This window comes from Leuresthes tenuis, unplaced genomic scaffold (assembly GCF_036924035.1).
Source record: "Leuresthes tenuis unplaced genomic scaffold, fLeuTen1.0.hap1 SCAF_7, whole genome shotgun sequence".
Taxonomy (NCBI): Eukaryota; Metazoa; Chordata; class Actinopteri; order Atheriniformes; family Atherinopsidae; genus Leuresthes; species Leuresthes tenuis.
Genome location: NW_027325361.1, coordinates 970,449 through 991,222, shown reverse-complemented (window position 1 = coordinate 991,222; position 20,774 = coordinate 970,449). Strand labels below are relative to the sequence as shown.

The 20,774-nt window shown below is 47.0% G+C and overlaps 1 protein-coding gene across 4 annotated transcripts in view; it reads right to left on the bottom strand.

Annotated features, from left to right (window-relative positions):
- Window positions 1–8,263: 8,263 nt before the first annotated feature.
- The window catches only part of mast2 (microtubule associated serine/threonine kinase 2), a 154,701-nt gene continuing 142,190 nt past the window's right edge, over window positions 8,264–20,774 (bottom strand). For 3 of the 4 annotated variants that reach the window (XM_072388825.1, XM_072388826.1, XM_072388828.1), the window contains 13 exons: window positions 20,592–20,693; window positions 18,956–19,078; window positions 18,773–18,882; window positions 18,530–18,684; window positions 18,306–18,448; window positions 16,099–16,272; window positions 15,707–15,955; window positions 14,792–15,018; window positions 14,566–14,688; window positions 14,286–14,422; window positions 14,027–14,214; window positions 11,865–12,421; window positions 8,264–11,628 (listed from right to left, as the gene is read on the bottom strand). In XM_072388825.1, coding sequence (XP_072244926.1) covers window positions 10,357–11,628; window positions 11,865–12,421; window positions 14,027–14,214; window positions 14,286–14,422; window positions 14,566–14,688; window positions 14,792–15,018; window positions 15,707–15,955; window positions 16,099–16,272; window positions 18,306–18,448; window positions 18,530–18,684; window positions 18,773–18,882; window positions 18,956–19,078; window positions 20,592–20,693 — 3,560 coding nt within the window. In that variant the 3' untranslated portion in view covers window positions 8,264–10,356. The remainder of the gene's footprint in view (window positions 11,629–11,864; window positions 12,422–14,026; window positions 14,215–14,285; window positions 14,423–14,565; window positions 14,689–14,791; window positions 15,019–15,706; window positions 15,956–16,098; window positions 16,273–18,305; window positions 18,449–18,529; window positions 18,685–18,772; window positions 18,883–18,955; window positions 19,079–20,591; window positions 20,694–20,774) is intronic. The other variant, XM_072388827.1, reaches the window with a different exon arrangement.

Here is a 20,774-nt window from a genome sequence, read left to right as displayed (position 1 = left end):
CTGCACACACAGCTCTGAACCACTTCCTGTTGGCCCTTTGTTCCACTGCAGCCTCTTTGTTCACATCGTCCAGAGGAAGCCGCTTCACCCTCAACACACACACTCAAACACACACCTGAGTGTGTCGGCTCTGTGGGGAAGCTGTTTGATGAAGTGAGTGCAGGTGTGATGGATTAAAGCAAAGCTGATCGGTGCGCTAACAAAGACAGTTTTTCAGTCCGGAAAAGGTTTGAATCTGATGCTTTATCAGCAACATGGAACTGACAGAAAGTTGGTCTGTTGATCCCAGAGGGATCAGGTTAGCAGTTAGCTGTAAGTTAGCAGTTAGCTGTAATATGCAGTTAGCTGTGAGTTAGCAGTTAGCTGTAAGTCAGCAGTTAGCTGTAAGTTAGCAGTTAGCTGTAATATGCAGTTAGCTGTAAGTTAGCTGTAAGTTAGCAGTTAGCTGTGAGTTAGCAGTTAGCTGTAAGTCAGCAGTTAGCTGTAAGTTAGCAGTTAGCTGTAATATGCAGTTAGCTGTAAGTTAGCAGTTAGCTGTAAGTTAGCAGTTAGCTGTAAGTCAGCAGTTAGCTGTAAGTTAGCAGTTAGCTGTAATATGCAGTTAGCTGTAAGTTAGCAGTTAGCTGTAAGTTAGCAGTTAGCTGCAAGTCAGCAGTTAGCTGTAAGTTAGCAGTTAGCTGTAAGTCAGCAGTTAGCTGTAAGTCAGCAGTTAGCTGTAAGTTAGCAGTTAGCTGTAAGTCAGCAGTTAGCTGTGAGTTAGCAGTTAGCTGTAATATGCAGTTAGCTGTAAGTTAGCAGTTAGCTGTAATATGCAGTTAGCTGTAAGTTAGCAGTTAGCTGAAAGTTAGCAGTTAGCTGTAAGTTAGCAGTTAGCTGTAAGTCAGCAGTTAGCTGTAATATGCAGTTAGCTGTGTGTTAGCAGTTAGCTGTAAGTTAGCAGTTAGCTGTAAGTTAGCAGTTAGCTGTAATATGCAGTTAGCTGTAAGTTAGCAGTTAGCTGTAAGTTAGCAGGTAGCTGTAATATGCAGTTAGCTGTAAGTCAGCAGTTAGCTGTGAGTTAGCAGTTAGCTGTAAGTTAGCAGTTAGCTGTAATATGCAGTTAGCTGTAAGTTAGCAGTTAGCTGTAAGTTAGCAGTAATATGCAGTTAGCTGTAAGTTAGCAGTTAGCTGTAAGTTAGCAGTTAGCAGTTAGCTGTTTTTCATAGATGTAACTAAAGAAACACAAAAGTAAAGCTTCTGAATAAGACTGTTAAGATTAAAAAGTTATTTAATGGCAAACATATTGTACTAATATACGGTTGCATAGTAAGTATAATATATAGCATAATATATAATATATATAATAATATAATATAGCCATGACTGGTTTTTGTGGTCCGGTCTCCCCTCAACAACAATGAGTCCAACAACATTTGGAAACTAAGATAATGAGCAATATTCCTTTAATTTTAGGGGAAAATGAGTCTCTAAAAGGAACAAACCAAAAGTGACCAATGAAAGATTAAAGAGATTATCACCTGATGACTGATGGTTAATTAACCAATAATCAGTGACATTGATCATCCATCTGCTGTTTACATGTGAGTGACTCAGTTATGATAAGGCTCTTCACTCTGAGGTGAACCAAAGTAACAGCTCGGGTGGCACAAGTTTGGAAGAAAATCCCTCAGAACCTAAAGCTGCAGCGGAAGTCCAGTTTCCTCGAGTAAAAACCTTCTTTGAGTCCTTTTCTTTTCTTTCAAACATACAAATCAGTCCATCGCTGGTCCTCACAGCGGCAGCTATTTCATGCACTATTAGCCTCTCAGGCATCATCACCTCGAGTACGGCGGGACGGACGCTCCAGTCCCATACATCAGCCACAACAGGCCTCATTAAGTACCTGGCACCTGCTGCCTGAGGAGACCAATTAGGACGCAGGGAGTAATGGGACGCAATCTCTCTCTGTCAGCTCTGAGCCAATCACGGGCCGCTCTTAATTACTCCGGTGCGCTCGTTAATGGAGACGGTGAAAAGAAGACTAACTCCGCTCTTTGTTGCGTCTGATAATGGATGTGAAGCTGAGGGGAAGTTTCTTTTTTAAAGGAGACAACTGGGAAGAGTTATTGGAATATTATCAAGTAGAAAAGCATCACTCAGACTTTACAAATACTCTCCCGACGTCTCAAAAACGTCACGATAAACGTCTCTGAGGACGAAGGAAGGTGTCATCTCCCTGAAAGCTGAGGGAGGTTCAACATCCAGAGTATCTGAGCTGCTGCAACTCACCTCAGGCTCAGCTTTCTGACTCTGGAAAGGTTTTTCTTTCATGTGAAACCGGGGTTGGTGTCAGCTGACCAATCAGCTGCAGAGACGGTGATCATGTGATCTGTTTGTTGACAAACATCAGAAACGCTCTTCCTGCGTCTGCAGACGCTTCTGAACAAGTTCCCACGTGCGTTCAGTTCAGATTTCAGTTTCTATTCGGTGACACAGTGTCATGAAGAGCTGGAGCCTGCATATCATCCGGGAACTCCGTCACAGCCTGCTTTATGAGACCTTTTTACAGGGTTAAATCAGAGCTGATAAACCTGCACAGCACTGGTTTGAGTGAAGGAATTCATTTTAATAGAGAAATCTGAAATCCAAACGTCTGGTTCTTTCTCAAAAAAGTTAAAATGAAGAAGTTTATGCTTGAAACCTGTTCAGACATGAATAAATAAGAAGGATAAAGCAGTTTTAACAGTTTGAGTGAAGGAATTGATTTTATAGAAAAATCCAAAGCTTATTCTCGTATTCCTGAAGCTTTTTTTGCTCTTTCTTATAAGTTGTTTTTAGTTGAAATCTCACATGATAAATAGATCAAATACAGATTATTTTCTTCTTAAGTCTTCGTTTGAATGTACCGAAATTAAAAGATGGATGAAAATCAGTCCTCAGCTCCCATTTATCATTCACTAAAATGAACAAACCGCTCTGTGAAGAAGTATGAAGTCCTCGGGACGTCGTGGAAGTGAAGCGCTGTTAGTTCGGTGACTTTGTGCGATTTAGTTTCATCGTGAACGAGTGAAAACAGCACAGAAAAACTCTGAGCCTCATTTATCAAAGCCTGAGCAGGAACTGTTCGTACAAACAGCAAAACTGCTATTTACTGAATGCAGTGAACAATGATGAATCTCAGCCACTCTTCATCCATCTGTTCCTGCTTCTGCACCTTCATTTACATACAGAAAAGGTCCCGGCTGCCAAATGCAGGAAACCCCATCGTTAATGCAGATATATGCTGCCTGTTGTGGACAAAGAGAATAAAGACTGAATGTGGTCCAGTTTCAGCAGCTCCTGCAGTCTTACTGCTCTTATTTTAAGGCTTAAAATCAGTCCGTTAATTCTTCATAAAGCACCTCTATAAAGATCTGAGTCCCTGCCGTTCAGATAAAATCGGATCCAGATGCGTCTGTTTTAATATTTCTGAGATAAAGATGGTTTCACTTCTCATTCTTTAGGATTTAAAGTTGCAGTGTGATGATGGCAAATATCTATATCTGTTACTTTCAGTATCTAATCAACAGTTTTTGTTTTATTAAAAACCTACTTTCCAGAAGAAGTAAATATTTTAATCTTTTATTAAATATTTTTATATAATTTGCTCGTTAATTTGAACCTTTAACAGATTTTTTTCACTGTGTTTTCACTGAAAACTGAACCAAAAGTAGATTCTGCTGCAGCATCACTCAGTGAAAGCTGTTCTGGAGCCAAAGAAAGACAGAAAGTTTATAGAATCTACAGCAACAGCTTCTGGAGCTTCTCCAAGCAGCAGGTTACCTGCTGACAGGTGAGGGTGTCAGGATTGGGTATAAAAGCAGCTTCCACCAAAGGTTCAGTCTCTCCAACACAATCCAGTAATTCAGTGTCTGGATCATTTTTAAATACTTTTAAAGACTCTTAAACACTTTTTAAACCTTTAAAAACTTTCTAAACTAAAAATTCCAGAAATGCGCCCCCTGGTGGCAGCTCTTTCTGTGCATCTTTAGATTTTTAATTGAACATTTTTTCTGAAACAATTTTGCTGCTGGAAGGACTTCTGTTGGCAACTCCTCCCATCTGTTATGGTGCGTAACCACGGCAACAGGAAAGCTGTTACCCTGGTGGAGCAGCTAACTGAGCTTTGCCTGCAATAAGACCCCAAATCCAGATGAGTTGAAGAGGAGACGTCTGGGATGCAGAGCAGGAGCAAAATGGAGGAAAAGGAGGAGGAAGTTTAAAGCATTTCTTCCTTTAATCATCAGGGGAAATGTGAGATCTCTGGAGGATAAAATGGACGAGCTTGGAGCCCTGATGAGGACACAGCAGGAATATCAGGCAGAGACCTGGCTGCAGGAACAACTCTAACAGCTCTCTGCTCAGCTTTAAGACTATCCGGGCAGACAGAGACTGCAGACAGAGCGCTAACAGTAAAGGAGGAGGATCACAGAGCTGGTTAACAACAGATGGTGGAATCCTGGACCTGGCTGCAGGAACAACTCTAACAGCTCTCTGCTCAGCTTTAAGACTATCCGGGCAGACAGAGACTGCAGACAGAGCGCTAACAGTAAAGGAGGAGGATCACAGAGCTGGTTAACAACAGATGGTGGAATCCTGGACCTGGCTGCAGGAACAACTCTAACAGCTCTCTGCTCAGCTTTAAGACTATCCGGGCAGACAGAGACTGCAGACAGAGCGCTAACAGTAAAGGAGGAGGATTCACCTGAGTTACCTGCTGACGCTGTGTGTGACATCATCAGCTGAGTTGTTGCTAAGCTACAGAAACAACACACACCTTAATTTTCCCCATGTTTGTCAGCTGGTTTATATTCTATTTCATCTTGTTATCTACTTAAAACTGTATCCTTTGAGGGGTTAATAAAGTATTATTGAACTGAATTAAAACGGCCGTTTTAATGTCTTCAGGCTGAAAATAATTTATTTTATTCCTCAGTAACAGCTTCGCACTTCATGAAAGGTAACAGGCAGGTTCCTCATGTCAAGCCTGAGGCCTGGAAAGATGTTTTCTAAAGGTTTTCAGGGGTTCTGGCTGCACTTTCCGACCCTTTTCGGACCCTCGGACACGTGATGTCAGGCTGCTGTCACTCAGAAGATGAAGATCCTTCGGCATCAGATGCTTTAAGAGCCTCAACAGAGTCAATATATTTGGTCTCGTTTCCTCCCGCCCTGTCTGCCCTTCTCCTTCCTCTTTCCTCCTCCTCCACAGCCTGGAATGAATTTGCCTGCTCATGTAGAGCCGTGTCAGAGCGAGGCGGCGAGGGCAATTCATCACCCTGGCCGCCTGTCACTGCTGCTGTGTGCAGGACGCCGCTGTCAGAGCTCCTCACCGCCAACACGTGTTCCTGCATCCCCTCAGGACCTCCGGTAAAGAGGCCTCCTCCTCTGACAGCTCCCCGCGGACAGCTGGATGGATGGAAGAAATTGAGAGCAGGGAGGAGGGAAGGGGACCAATTATCCAGGAATGCAGCGGTAGCTGCTGTTTAAATCAGGCGGCGCGACCCCTGACCCCAGCCGTCCAGTGGCGGGAGAGCGAGTTTCTTTAGCATCTTTACAGGCTATGCGAGTGTTGAAGAGCGATAATGGAGCTCCATTTTACCACCATTTTGTCCTCGAAGCGTGGCGGCCCCACAGTGGTGCACAGATTAGCCATTACCCTCGATAAATGCACTGCAAGCGCGGCTGAAGCTGTCTCTCAGGACCATTAAGGCGGCTGAGATCTCCCGCAGAGACAGAGCGAGGCACGGGACGCTCACACAGCAGCCAATCAGAACATCTGAAGCTCCATCAAGAAGCTTGATGCTGCAAAAGCACAACTTAACAGGCTGGATGAGGCCACTTTAGGGATACTGCAGGGAAAATGAGTTCACAGATAATTTACTGCCACTTCTGTGGAAGTGCAGCAGGACGTGATGAGAACAAATGACTGGGAATCAAACACCCGGCATGAGCCGGGGGGGTTAACATCACACATGAGAGAGGAGGAAGGAGCTGCTGGTCCCTTCTTCTCTTCTTCTTCAACGAGTGTTTATTGAATTCAGAGGGTTTCAAGACAATGTGTCACCAGTAAAAAGAGAAAATGCAGATTAAATGCATTATTATCCAGTCACTGGGACAAAAAAACAATAATATATTCAATTCAGTGATTTAATAAAGCGCCAAATCCCAACAAATGTTGATCCAGAGCAGTTAAAGCCAATTATCATCATAATCAAATCCAGACGGCATCAAAACTTCAATCCTCTGCATGTTCGAGGTGAGAAACTGTGAAATCTTTAAGGTGTGATATAAGAGCCTAAAACTGGAGAAACATGATTAAACAAACATACTGCACACAAAAAAATACTATGAATGAGAGTGAAGAACCGGAATGAAGTGGTAAAAGAAGTAATAAAAGGATTAAACTCGACATGAGGCAGTGGAAATGGTTCATTCGACACTTTGTGGAACATGAAATAAAGTCCAGAAGTGTTTAATCCTTATTTATAAGGCCAGAAATACACTTTTAATCACACTTTTGAGTAATAGTTCACATACTTCCTGTGTACTCCGCCTGTCTGTTACCCGGTGATTCAAATAAATAACAAACAAGAAGACAGGTGTTCCTCCAGCTGTTTCTTTTTACTTTTTTTCCCTCTCAACTTTTTCTGTTCTTATGTGAAAATAAAAAGTTGGTTTATGAGATTTAAACCACCAAATGTTTGTTATATTTATATTTTATTGTGTCCCAGCTTTAATGGAACTGAGGCTGAAAGAAAACATCGTGTTTCAGGTACTGAAAGCTGATCGATCTGTGAAGGCGACAGACTAATGTACCAAAGTAAAATCCATAATTTAAGATCATTTAAACCTCGGCTCAAGAGAAAATGTGAAATAGGGGCAGCGTTCCAACCTGTAACCATGTATTAGTTCTTATTTAAGCTCAACCATCCGTTTCATCTCATTAATTTAAAGAAATAAACAGGACAGAATATAACTAAATGAACTGAAGAAATGTCCTCATCTGGCAGACTTCAGTCTGAAGTCAAAGGTCACAGGAAGCCGTTCCATTATGATCTGAAGAGATGAAAAAGGGTTTGTGTCTCACAGCTGTTCTGAAGTTACTGTGTGTCGGGATGTCCTGTAACATCAGCGTCTTCCTGTCGGTTTCCACCTCAGGGACGAGGATCCGACCGTGGAGTCGGTCATTAGGTCTGTAATCTACGGTCAAAGCAGCTTTAAGCTAGCTGGAGTGAGGCTCCGAAGGACCAAAGTCTGGTCAGAACAGGGTGGAGCTGGAATAAGGATTAGAAGAACAAACTCTCTGAAACGGAGAGCTCAGTTTATCATTTTTTTACTGCTTGTTAGTAGTAAAAAGAAACTTATTGTGGGGACTTTGAAGCACATTCTCAGAATAAAACGAAACTGTCCCTGAAAGTCCAGCTGAGACCATTTTCACTAAATAAAATACATCATTAAAATCTCAGGAGGAGCGATTAGCAGCAGTTTTCTTATAAAAACTTGAACATATCAGATGTTTTTCATTCGATGGACTATATGGTGCTATATAAATAATATATGATGCTATAAGATGCTACATGATGATATATGATGCTATATAAATGCTACATGATGATATATGATGCTATATAAATGCTACATGATGTTATATAAATTCTATAAGATGCTATATGATGCTACATGATGCTATTTAAATGCTATATGATGCAATAAGATACTATATGATGCTACATAATGCTATATAAATGCAACATGATGCTATCTTAAGGCTACATGATGCTATATAAATGCTACATGATGCTATATAAATGCTACATGAAAGCTATATGATGCTATATAAATGCTATATGATGCTACATAATGCTATATAAAAGCTACATGATGCTATCTCAAGGCTACATGATGCTATATAAATGCTACATGATGCTATCTCAAGGCTACATAAATGCTATATAAATGCTATCTCAAGGCTACATGATGCTATATAAATGCTATATGATGCTACATGATGCTATATAAAAGCTACATGATGCTATCTCAAGGCTACATGATGCTATATAAATGCTACATGATGCTATCTCAAGGCTACATAAATGCTATATAAATGCTATCTCAAGGCTACATGATGCTACATGAATACTATATGATGCTACATGACGCTATATAAATGCTACATGATGCTAATCCTAAAACAGGATAAAAGGTGAAGCAGTGAAGGCAACATAAACCGATCAGAGTCGACGCGTAGATAAAAAAACCTTTATTATTGTTGTAAGGTAAGATTGACAACAACATGCTTTACCACAATAAAAAATAAAAAGATATTGCACTGGTTTTACTCTAGCAATGTTTTCTGTCTTTAACCCTACGGTGAACCTTCCTCCTCCTCTTCCTCACTTTGAAAAGACAAACACAACACGCACAGTTTGGAAATACTGCCCTCGTCTGTTTTTCTTTCTGTTGCTGCTTCAAAACTCCCCGTTAAAATGATTCTGACCCGTAAACACGTGGAGCTCCGTCTGCACGAAGCCGTCAAAGAGACACAAACCGTCTGACCTGCAGCTCAGTGCGAAAGCAACTGACAGGAAGCAAACTTCAGGGTTTTAGGACCAGACGGGTTCCATTTGGAGCCAAACATTCAGGACAAAACAGAGAAAAACGGACTTCTTGTGGAGTTTTGAGGCAACAACACGGAGCTCTGACTCATGGAAAGTAAATACAGACGCTTCCCTAAAAGTATATGATTGAAATTATAAAACAAACTTTGCAGGTTATAAGCCAACATACACTCAGATACAGATTGTAGTAATTGTTGAAGCTCTAAGCACCTGAAATCAGTTTTTAAATCGGTAAACGAGTGAATGTAAAATTCATTCTGCCTGTGAAGCTTCGTTGGTTTCAGGTTTGATCTAAATGATTCCACAAGGATTCTTAACACATTGGAGCTGGATTCAAACCAAAACTGTGACTACGTCCGGCTAAATTAGCTAAAAAGCTTGAAATCCGACTCTCTGATTGTTGATTCTTGTTTTTGTTGCAGTTTTCCTCCTTTAAAGAAGCAGGAAAACGTTCTGTGTGCATCGATGACATCCATTGTGGTCGAATAATCTACAACATCACGTCTGACACCAGTCCCAAACTCAGGTTTCATGAGCTGCTGACGATTCTGAACACGCCACGTTCGGATCACAGGTCGCCTCGGCAACGAGTTCCACAAAGACAGACAGACGCATGTAAACAGAACCCGGAGGCCGCCGCCATCAGTCCAGCAGCGTCCTTAATGAGATGCACGTCCGGCTTCCTGGAGACGACAGGAAGTCCATTCTGAGAAGTCCAAGCAAATAAAAAAGGTTGTCAGGACGAAACCAACCGACTCGGAACCGAACGCCAGCTGAGATTTGACTCCGCCCACTTCCACAGGTCGTCCTGAACAGGCTTCACGCACACGTGCGCACGCACGCACACAGTCTAAGACAGACTTGATTGAACTCTCACATCCACAGAAACCTACACTTCACTGGAACCAGCAGGTCCAAACCAAACCGCTGCCGAGGCTGCAAACAAAACGACTCCGATGGACTCTCCGAGTTCCTCGAGTAAAAAGGAGCCGAACGACTCGTGTCGTTTTCTTTGAAACTTACAGGAAGTGAAACCATCCGCTGGGTATTTACGGGTAAAACGCACATTTCCTGGGATTGGAAAGCTAACAGCTACTGGAGCCGCTCAGGAAAACCTCTGTGGTCCTAAATGAAGGCCTGGTGGGACGCCGCAAACGTTTGAGCGTTCATCGATTCTGGAATAACGCGATCTGTGAGACGGCGTCTTTAACGCGAAGCGGGACAGTAACTCGTGAAGTTAGGACGATGAGTCGGGAGGAAAATGTTCAGCTGAGGCTAACTTCCTGTTGGAGTTTCATTCATTTTTGAGGTTCTCCGAACTTTTCTCGGGTCTGATTGAATTTACGGTTATTAAAGTCACATCTGGAACTGTGACGGATCCACAAATACGAACCTAAGACTCCGGAGTCGGAAAAGTGGCGCCGCCCTGTGCTGAAAGTCGGATCTGTCCGTTTTTTTGCTGATTAAAGCACTTTAACGTGTTTACGTTTGTCCGGTGAAGACTGGATGAACCTGAAGGCAGCAGATGCGTTCAGGAACCAGGCTGGAGTTCGTTTTATTTGCAGCCGCTCGCATGTTTGAGGAAGAACTCAGTTGGACTAAAATCAGAACCACAGGAACATCAGGAACAGCTGGAGCAGAGCGCCACATCTGTTGAAGTCAGAGTTCCAATGAGTTTAACCCTAAAACCAGCCGGGGGGGGGGGGTTCTGTACATGCTGCTACGTCTTCCTGCTGGTGGCGTTGCTCTGCTGAGCGGAGGCAGACGTGGCGGCGGCGGCAGGTGGCTCGGGCCTCCGATGCTGTGGCTCAGACGCAGCAGAAACGGGGGGGCTGGTGCTGATGGCGTGCTGCGCTGCGGCGGCCCCCGAGGCGGGCCTTTCTGGGACGCCCTGGCAGGACGGCGGCGCTGCTGAGTCTCTCCGGGTGTTCGGGGAAAGGTGAGCCGGCTGTTTGGAGGTCGGGGGGTCAGAGGGTTCTGGGGCGCCGCCTCGGCACGGTTTCTGGTCCTTGGTGCTTTTGTCCTCAGACGGGCCGAGTTTCACCGGACCCAGGACGCTCTTTGCCACCGTAGCGAGCTGCGACACAACTTTGTCCACGCCGCTGCCAGTGGGCGGAGCCGGGGGGGCTGAAGGCGAGGCGCTCTGACCCGCCGCCGCCGCTGCGCAGAGCCTCCGGTTGTCCGCCTCCTTCTTCTCCTTCGGGATGCCCGGCGAGGAGCAGGAGGGGCGGGGCTCCCGGCCGTCCGTGGTACCTGAGGCGGTTCTGGCGTCGGGGGAACTGGAAGCGCCTCCTGGGGGGGGCGCCGTGGCGCTGTCCTGGCGCCGCTCATCGCTCTTCCCCTTCAGAGCCCTCGAGTCTTGAGGCGGATACGGTTTGAGGAACGTGTCCTTGCTGACCGAGATGAAGGCGCTGCCCGGGGTGGAGAAAGGAAGCGGACCCTGGGGGGGCTTTGTGGACCCACCTGGTTCTGGCGCCTTCCTCTCTGGTCTAACGCCGTCCTCGGAGGCTGAACCGTCTTTCAGCACAGCGGGGGCGGCGCCCGTGGGCCGGCCGACCTGAGGGGGCCCGGTGTGGGTGAAGGTGGCGTGGGGGGTGCAGGGCGCCAGGCAGAGGGAGGGCAGCGTGCCCCCGGGGCCCGTTCTCACAGTGGTGGGCCTCAGCAGAGGGGGGGGCGTGAAGGTCGCCCCGCGGCGCCCGTCCTGGCTGTCCTCTGAGCCCTCGTCCGTCTCGTCCTCGGATGAGTCGACCTCGTGGATGGCGTCCTGCTTCTGCAGCGACTCCCTCCGCTCGGCCCTGTCCTGCCGGATGGCCGACAGCTTGTCCTTCAGCTTGCTCTTCCCGGGCGCCAGGCCCAACGACCCGGACACGGCGCCGAGCGCGGCGTCCCCCTCCTGGCGCCCTAACTTCCTGGAGGAGGAGGAGTGTTTCTGCAGGCTGCCCTTCTCCACGCCGCGGCCCGCGGACGACAGCAGACCCTCGCTGGCCGACTCCTGAGAGTCAGAGAGCAGGAGACGAGAAACCCAGAAACAAATGAGAAAAACACGATTTTAATGTTTTATATTTAAATAAATAAATCAAATCACAAAGTTTAACAAATAAAATTAAAGCAGAAATATTCATTTGATCAATAAGTTTTATTAAAACTTTATGATCTAAATCAGAGAAACTCTGTTTATTGTTTATTGATCCCTGATTGGTTGCTGAATAAATGGAGGCGGGTGTTCACCTGCAGGCTCTGTAAGCTCGGCTCTCGCTGCAGAATCTCCTTCTTAAACTCGGAATGTGAGATGTCCAGACTGTGTTTGCGGCTCGCCGCCGCCGCCGCCCCCGCCGCCAGCTTCTTGTCCGCCGCCGCCCCCATCCCAGCGGGAGATGAGGGGGAGCTGGACAGCGAGGAGGCGAGCTTCTCGGCCGACTGCACCCTCTTCAGCAGTGGAGAGCGCGGCGGCTCGGCGCTCTTAGGCCGGGAAATCTGCCTCACCAGGGGGGGCGAGGAGTGGAGCTTCACGGGGAAGGACTGACCCATGGCGGGCTGGCCCAGAGCGTGGCTGGGGAGCGGCGAGGGAGAGCGCTGAGGGGAGCTGCTCTGAGGCGTGGGGGACGGCGTGCGGGCCAGCGGGGAGAGGGGGATGTTGCCGGCAGACTTGCGGCGAGGGGAGCGGTACTGGCGCTGGAGCTTCGGGGCGAGGCCGTGCAGGGAGCTGGGCCGGATGTGGCCGGAGCTCGCCGGGGAGTTGGGCACGCTGGAGCTGGGGGAGCTGCTCTGGGACGAATTCCCTCCAACTGGGGGTGAAATACAGAATTTATCGGTCACACGGTTCCTATCGGAGCAAATCTGTCAAAAAGCAAAAGCTAAAACATTCCTGAACAGATGCTGTCGGGTCCTGGTTTTAAGTCCGGTCCCTGGCTGGGCCCCATTAGCTGGTTCTGGACCAGCGTAGATCGGCCAAATAGCAGCATTTACTAAACACCTGGTGGAGTTACACATTTTCAACACCAGGTGGCGCAGGTTTTAAATCCACTAAATGTCATGGAAAAGATTTAATGTCAAACATTAAAGCGTCGGACTCTGCCCCCTAGTGTCCGCAGTTGGAGAGGCTGTCTGTCCTTTTATAGAATAAATAATAAATAAAATAACCAAGACCGAGAGGCTAAGTTTCAGCTTTCTATAGTTTCAACACCAGCACTGGCGAAGGGTTCACTTAAATAAGTCCAAAACGTTACGATCAGTTGGACCGTGGAGCTCGATGATGTCTCTGAAATCCACCTCAAGTTAAAACACATCAAGGAGGAACTCTGCAGAGCCGGTGGAACTAACCCTAAAGAGTCCTAAACCAGGCTTTTATTAAACATTTAGCACCTCCAAACTCATAAAAAAACATAAAATCCAAAAGTATAAAACCTAAAATAGTGTTTTGGCTGTAAGTAAAAACACATTCAGACGTTAGCTTAAACTTCGGAGCGGATGCTAAAAAACGAGACTCTCTGGCTCCCCCTACAGGTGGGGGCGGTAACACCACTGTCATACGACCTAATCTCCAGGTGACCCCGCACATGCCCGAGATTTAAGGTTCACAAACTTCTCTGGTGTTGATGGAATGAGTCCAGTCCCTGGCTGGGCCCCGTTAGCTGGTTCTGGACCAGCGTAGATCGGCCAAATAGCAGCATTTACTAAACACCTGGTGGAGTTACACCTTTCCAACACCAGGTGGCGCAGGTTTAACAAATGCCAGGTTTTAAATCCACTAAATGTCATGGAAAAGATTTAATGTCAAACATTAAAGCGTCGGACTCTGCCCCCTAGTGTCCACTATAAGGAAATACTTTTATCTTTTATTCTTTGGGGACAAACTTCACGTCAGCAGTAGGAGAGGCTGATAATAAATAAAATAACCAAGACCGAGAGGCTAAGTTTCAGCTTTCTATAGTTTCAACACCAGCACTGGCGAAGGGTTCACTTAAATAAGTCCAAAACGTTACGATCAGTTGGACCGTGGAGCTTGATGATGTCTCTGAAATCCACCTCAAGTTAAAACACATCAAGGAGGAACTCTGCAGAGCCGGTGGAACTAACCCTAAAGAGTCCTAAACCAGGCTTTTATTAAACATTTAGCACCTCCGAACTCATAAAAAAACATAAAATCCCAAAGTATAAAACCTAAAACAGTGTTTTGGCTGTAAGTAAGAACACATTCAGACATTAGCTTAAACTTCGGAGCGGACTCTCTGGCTCCCCCTACAGGTGGGGGCGGTAACACCACTGTCATACGACCTAATCTCCAGGTGACCCCCCACATGCCCCAGATTTAAGGTTCACAAACTTCTCTGGTGATGGAATGAGTGACCGAAGCGTCCTCCTGACAGTAAACCTTAAACGGAGTGTCACACCTGAGTGGGCGGAGTCTGCCGTGGACCTGTAGCCCTGCGTCGGGCTCCGTGGCGACAGGTTGTGCGTCGGTGAGCCGGGGCCGCTCTCCCCCGACGACAGCGAGCGGTTTAAGGAGGACAGACTGCGGCTGGTGTGGATCAGAGACACCTGCCGGGTGATCTTCCTGAACAGCGGCGTCCTCTTCTTACTGCAACAGGAAACGCACCGTTAGACGCTCGCCAAACCTCTGCACGTGCACGCTGACGTGGGCGCTCCCACCTGTCCTGTCCCTCCTTGCTCTTGGTCTTCTTGTTGCGTCTCGCCATCTTGGACTTGTGGCCCGTCTTGCGGGCGGGGCCGACCTTGATGGAGGTGTTTTCGAACGGCGTGGCGGAGATGGACACTTTGGCGCCGCTCTGAGTGATGAAACACAGCGTTTGTTTGTCTGAGCTAAACTAAACGAACCTTAGAGCATTCATCTTGTTTTATGTGACAGAAACGAGGCTGAAAGGCTCTAAAGTCGCAGTTTTACGTTCTTTAAACCAAAGAATGCACGAACCTTCAGGATGAGCTCCACCACCTCCGTGTGAACCAGACCGTGGACGGGCTCGCCGTTGACGTGGGTGATGAGGTCGCCCTCCCTGAGCCCCGCCTCGTGCGCCGGGCCGCCCTCCTCCACATGCTGATGGCGAGCAGAGAGAAGTGGGAGAGGAAGAGAAAAGACGTGAGGAAGAGTTGCTGATGACCGCCCCCTGCTGCCAACAAGCGGAGTCCCGGGCGCTCACCCAGACCATGTGATGCACGGTGTAGACGTCGGAGTCGCCCATGTAGACCCGGATGGCCCTCAGGGTGAAGCCGTACTTCTTTCCCGCTCTGTGGATGACGATGGCCGGTTTAACGCTGCTCACGGCCGGCGAAAGGTCGCGGCTCGGAGACGAGTCCCGTGACGACGGATTGGATGACAGAGAGTGGGGAGACATGGGGCTGGCCAATGGGGAGGCTGCGTGGTGGTCTGTAAAATCATTTAAGGGTTATTAAAGCATCTGTAAAGGTTATTAAAGCATCTGTAAACACATTTAAGGGTTATTAAAGCATCTGTAAACACATGTAAGGGTTATTAAAGCATCTGTAAACACATTTAAGGGTTATTAAAGCATCTGTAAAATAATTTAAGGGTTATTAAAGCATCTGTAAACACATTTAAGGGTTATTAGAGCATCTGTAAACACATTTAAGGGTTATTAAAGCATCTGTAAACACATTTAAGGGTTATTAAAGCATCTGTAAACACATTTAGGGGTTATTAATGCATCTGTAAACACATTTAAGGGTTATTAAAGCATCTGTAAACACATTTAAGGGTTATTAAAGCATCTGTAAACACATTTAAGGGTTATTAAAGCATCTGTAAACACATTTAAGGGTTATTAAAGCATCTGTAAACACATTTAAGGGTTATTAAAGCATCTGTAAACACATTTAAGGGTTATAAAAGGCTCATTCGGCTAAACATCTGGACACAAAACTCCTCCCACAGCTTTGAGAAAACACAAAAACATGGATTACAGCTCAGGAAGGAGCCACTTCTATTATAAATAAAGTGCAAACAGTCATCGATGCTCCTGCAGCTCAGCCGTTTAACTTTGGCTCCTGAACTCTCAGATTAAACACGTGCTTTGTGTTTCGTGGCGTGCACCGACCTGCGGGGATCATCAGCGACAGCGCGGTGGCGGACGCAGACTTGATGACCTTGTTGAGCGGCCTGGAGCTCGGGGTTGTGTGTTTGTCTGCGTCTCCAGACAGCAGGCGATGGCGAGCCCTGCGAGCCGCCAGGTCGCTGATGGCCTTCGGGGTGGATGGAGAGTCGTCCTCAGCGGCGGCTTTGGCGCCTCCGCTGGCAGCGCCGTTGTTGCCGTTAGCGCGTTCGCACACGTCACCCGAGCTGCCCGCTGCGCCGAGAACAAAGAAGCAGGAACGACAGTTTAAGGAAACGGAAAGAAACTGAAGGATAAGTTTGAACTGATGGAGTTTCTCCAGATTTCTGTAAAGTACGAGCAGGAAACTCCTAAGAATGTTGATGGTCTGCACTGACGTGTGAGCGTGGCTTTGCTCAGCTGGCTGGAGGTGGAGCTCGGCGTGGTGGGAGACTCGTCCAGCTTCAGCTCTCGTTCCAACGGGAGCTCCGGGATGGCGAGCGGCAGCTCCTCGCAGCGCGGGCCCCTCACTGCGCTCAGTCCCAGAAGGCTGGGGCTCTTCCGACTGCCTGCTGACAGACCAACGACAGAGCTGGAATTACATTTTCCTTTCAGCTAACCACGTCAGAACAAGCACAACAAGAAACAACCACAAAGAGGCACAAAACGACCACAAAGAGGCACAAAACAGCCACAAAGAGGCACAAAACGACCACAAAGAGGCACAAAACGACCACAAAGAGGCACAAAACAGCCACAAAGAGGCACAAAACAGCCACAAAGAGGCACAAAACGACCACAAAGAGGCACAAAACGACCACAAAGAGGCACAAAACAGCCAAAAAGAGGCACAAAACGACCACAAAGAGGCACAAAACGACCACAAAGAGGCACAAAACGACCACAAAGAGGCACAAAACGACCACAAAGAGGCACAAAACAGCCACAAAGAGGCACAAAACAACCACAAAGAGGCACAAAATAACCACAAAGAGGCACAAAACAGCCACAAAGAGGCACAAAACAGCCACAAAGAGGCACAAAACGACCACAAAGAGGCACAAAACAGCCACAAAGAGGCACAAAACGACCACAAAGAGGCACAAAACAGCCACAAAGAGGCACAAAATAACCACAAAGAGGCACAAAATAACCACAAAGAGGCACAAAACAGCCACAAAGAGGCACAAAACGACCACAAAGAGGCACAAAACGGCCACAAAGAGGCACAAAACGACCACAAAGACGCACAAAACAGCCACAAAGAGGCACAAAACAGCCACAAAGAGGCACAAAACGACCACAAAGACGCACAAAACAGCCACAAAGAGGCACAAAACGACCACAAAGAGGCACAAAACGACCACAAAGAGGCACAAAACGGCCACAAAGAGGCACAAAACAACCACAAAGAGGCACAAAACAGCCACAAAGAGGCACAAAACAGCCACAAAGAGGCACAAAACAGCCACAAAGAGGCACAAAACGACCACAAAGACGCACAAAACAGCCACAAAGAGGCACAAAACAACCACAAAGACGCACAAAACAGCCACAAAGAGGCACAAAACAGCCACAAAGAGGCACAAAACAGCCACAAAGAGGCACAAAACGACCACAAAGAGGCACAAAACAGCCATAAAGAGGCACAAAACGACCACAAAGACGCACAAAACAGCCACAAAGAGGCACAAAACAACCACAAAGACGCACAAAACAGCCACAAAGAGGCACAAAACGACCACAAAGAGGCACAAAACGACCACAAAGAGGCACAAAACAGCCACAAAGAGGCACAAAACAGCCACAAAGAGGCACAAAACAGCCACAAAGAGGCACAAAACAGCCACAAAGAGGCACAAAACAGCCATAAAGAGGCACAAAACGACCACAAAGACGCACAAAACAGCCACAAAGAGGCACAAAACAGCCACAAAGAGGCACAAAACGACCACAAAGAGGCACAAAACAGCCACAAAGAGGCACAAAACAGCCATAAAGAGGCACAAAACGACCACAAAGACGCACAAAACAGCCACAAAGAGGCACAAAACGACCACAAAGACGCACAAAACAGCCACAAAGAGGCACAAAACAGCCACAAAGAGGCACAAAACAGCCACAAAGAGGCACAAAACAGCCACAAAGAGGCACAAAACAGCCATAAAGAGGCACAAAACGACCACAAAGACGCACAAAACAGCCACAAAGAGGCACAAAACAACCACAAAGACGCACAAAACAGCCACAAAGAGGCACAAAACAGCCACAAAGAGGCACAAAACAGCCACAAAGAGGCACAAAACAGCCACAAAGAGGCACAAAACAGCCACAAAGAGACACAAAACAACCACAAAGAGGCACAAAACAGCCACAAAGAGGCACAAAACAGCCACAAAGAGGCACAAAACAGCCACAAAGGCAGACTAAAACGCCCTCAAAGCGACTGTAAACTGCAACGTTTCATGGATTAGAAACAAAGTCTTATTCTTCGCTTTGTCTGAGGGGAAACCTCTGACCTCAGTGTGACCCCCCCCACCTCCTCTGGTTTGTACAAAAAGCTGCTGAGCACAGGTGAGCACAGGTGAGCACAGCTTGGTTTTACCTTGGCCTCCCTCCTCTTCGGCAGAGATGGCAAAGCGTGGCATCTCGATGATGGCGGAGCAGCAGCGCCTCCTGACCGTCAGAGGAGGACTCGAGTCGCTCTCCGTGTGGGACGACTCAGAAACTGAAAGGCGCTTCCTCAGGCTGGAGAAAGGAAGGAAAGCGAAGCTCAAACTTTACAAGGAAGAGCTTCAAAGATCGAACAGAAGGGTCTCAGTCACTCACATCTCTGGAGATCCCACCAGCCAGGACCGATCTCTGGACTTGAGTCCGCTCAGGCTGTCGATGCGATCTCCTCCCTCCTCGCTGAGGCTGCGTTTGGTGGGAGGAGGAGTCCTCTTCTCCTCGTGCAGAGACAGACGCTCCATGCTGCTGTAAACCTGCACAAAGCACGACTCTTTAAGGGTTTATTCTGGCTCATGAACTTAAACCATCAGCTGATCGCAGCATGAGGAGTGAAAGCTGCACCTTGCTGAAGCGAGGCGAGCAGGAGGAGAACTGTCGTATCTCCACGTGTTCGTCATCGTTGGTGTCGTCTTCCTCCTCTGAATCCAGGTGGTGGTACCGATCAGAACGGGCTGACACACAAACAAACAGATTATCGATCACGGTGTTAACCACAGCTGTCAAACATCTGCAGGAAGTACATACTGTCGAAGTAACTGGTGTCATCCTCGGACTCCAGCTGCGGGATGAACTCTGCTTTCTGTCTCAGCAGGCTGTTCCAGTCCAGGTCGGTGAAGAACGGGTGCTGCTTCACCTCGTAGGCGCCACCTGTGGCGGCGAAGGAGGAGGAAGAGGCTTCAGTTTTAAACCGATGCAAAAGTCAAACAGTTGCAGAAAAAATGTCTGAAACACGAGAAGAAACAGACTCAAACATCCTCAGAGGTTAAAAGCTGCTCATATGGCAGTTGGAGCTCCAGTTAGCAGAAGGCTAACCTGTTAGCATCGTTCAGCCACTCGTGACCTACTTTCATGATAAATCAACACAACCCATAAATGTTCTGGTGGCAGCCTGCTGCTGCAGCTGGAGACTGTTTTAATATTTTTCTCTTCTGGTTTGGATGCTGCGCTGCTAAAATAAAATAAACTTTTTTTTACATCTGTTATGATGCGTAACCATGGCAACAGGGGAGTTGTTTCTGGGCTTTCCGAAGCCCAAGTAATGGTAATAAGACCCCAAAATCAAGATGAGTTGAAGAGGAGACGTCTGGGATGCAGAGCAGGAACAAAATGGAGGAAAAGGAGGAAGTTTAAACCATTTCCTCCCCTGATCATCAGGGGAAATGTGAGACCTCTGGTGGATAAAATGGACGAGCTTGGAGCCCTGATGAGGACACAGCAGGAATATCAGGCAGAGACCTGGCTGCAGGAACAGCTCTAACAGCTCTCTGCTCAGCTTTAAGACTATCCGGGCAGACAGAGACTGCAGACAGAGCGCTAACAGTAAAGGAGGAGGATCACAGAGCTGGTTAACAACAGATGGTGGAATCCTGGACCTGGCTGCAGGAACAACTCTAACAGCTCTCTGCTCAGCTTTAAGACTATCCGGGCAGACAGAGACTGCAGACAGAGCGCTAACAGTAAAGGAGGAGGATCACAGAGCTGGTTAACAACAGATGGTGGAATCCTGGACCTGGCTGCAGGAACAACTCTAACAGCTCTCTGCTCAGCTTTAAGACTATCCGGGCAGACAGAGACTGCAGACAGAGCGCTAACAGTAAAGGAGGAGGATCACAGAGCTGGTTAGCAACAGATGGTGGAATCCTGGACCTGGCTGCAGGAACAACTCTAACAGCTCTCTGCTCAGCTTTAAGACTATCCGGGCAGACAGAGACTGCAGACAGAGCGCTAACAGTAAAGGAGGAGGATCACAGAGCTGGTTAACAACAGAAGGTGGAATCGGATTTCCATCCAGAGAGGTAAAGCATCAGTAACACCTAAAGAGATAAAATAATAATGGACTGTGGATGGAAGTGAGACTCAGAGATGTTCTCGAATAATTCAAGCTGTCAGAAAAGACAGAGGAGGTGAAACTATTGAACTAACTAACTAACGAACAAACTAACTAACGAACAAACAAACTAACGAACAAACAAACTGACTTTCCCTCCATCTTCAATGATGGTGACCATTCTTTTATTTTACTTTAATTCTTTTATTCAAAGGTTGTAAAACACAAACTTTAGTGTTAAATCTGTCTCAGTCAGTCTTATTTGTCAGATTATTAGTCAGATTAATGCATTTCTGTAGCACTTGAACCTGTTTTTATTCAGAGTTTAGTTACCTGTTCCCAGTCTTTCCAGAGGATTCTGTCGGAGCAGCTTTGTGATGAGGTCCTGAGCCTCGTGAGGCAGAGCTTCATCCTCCTCCGGCCAGATGATCTCATCTAACACAAACAAACAAACACATCTTGCTTTACTTTCACTTCCTGTGAGTTCCTCAGCTCCTCAGAGCCCTCTCTGCCCCC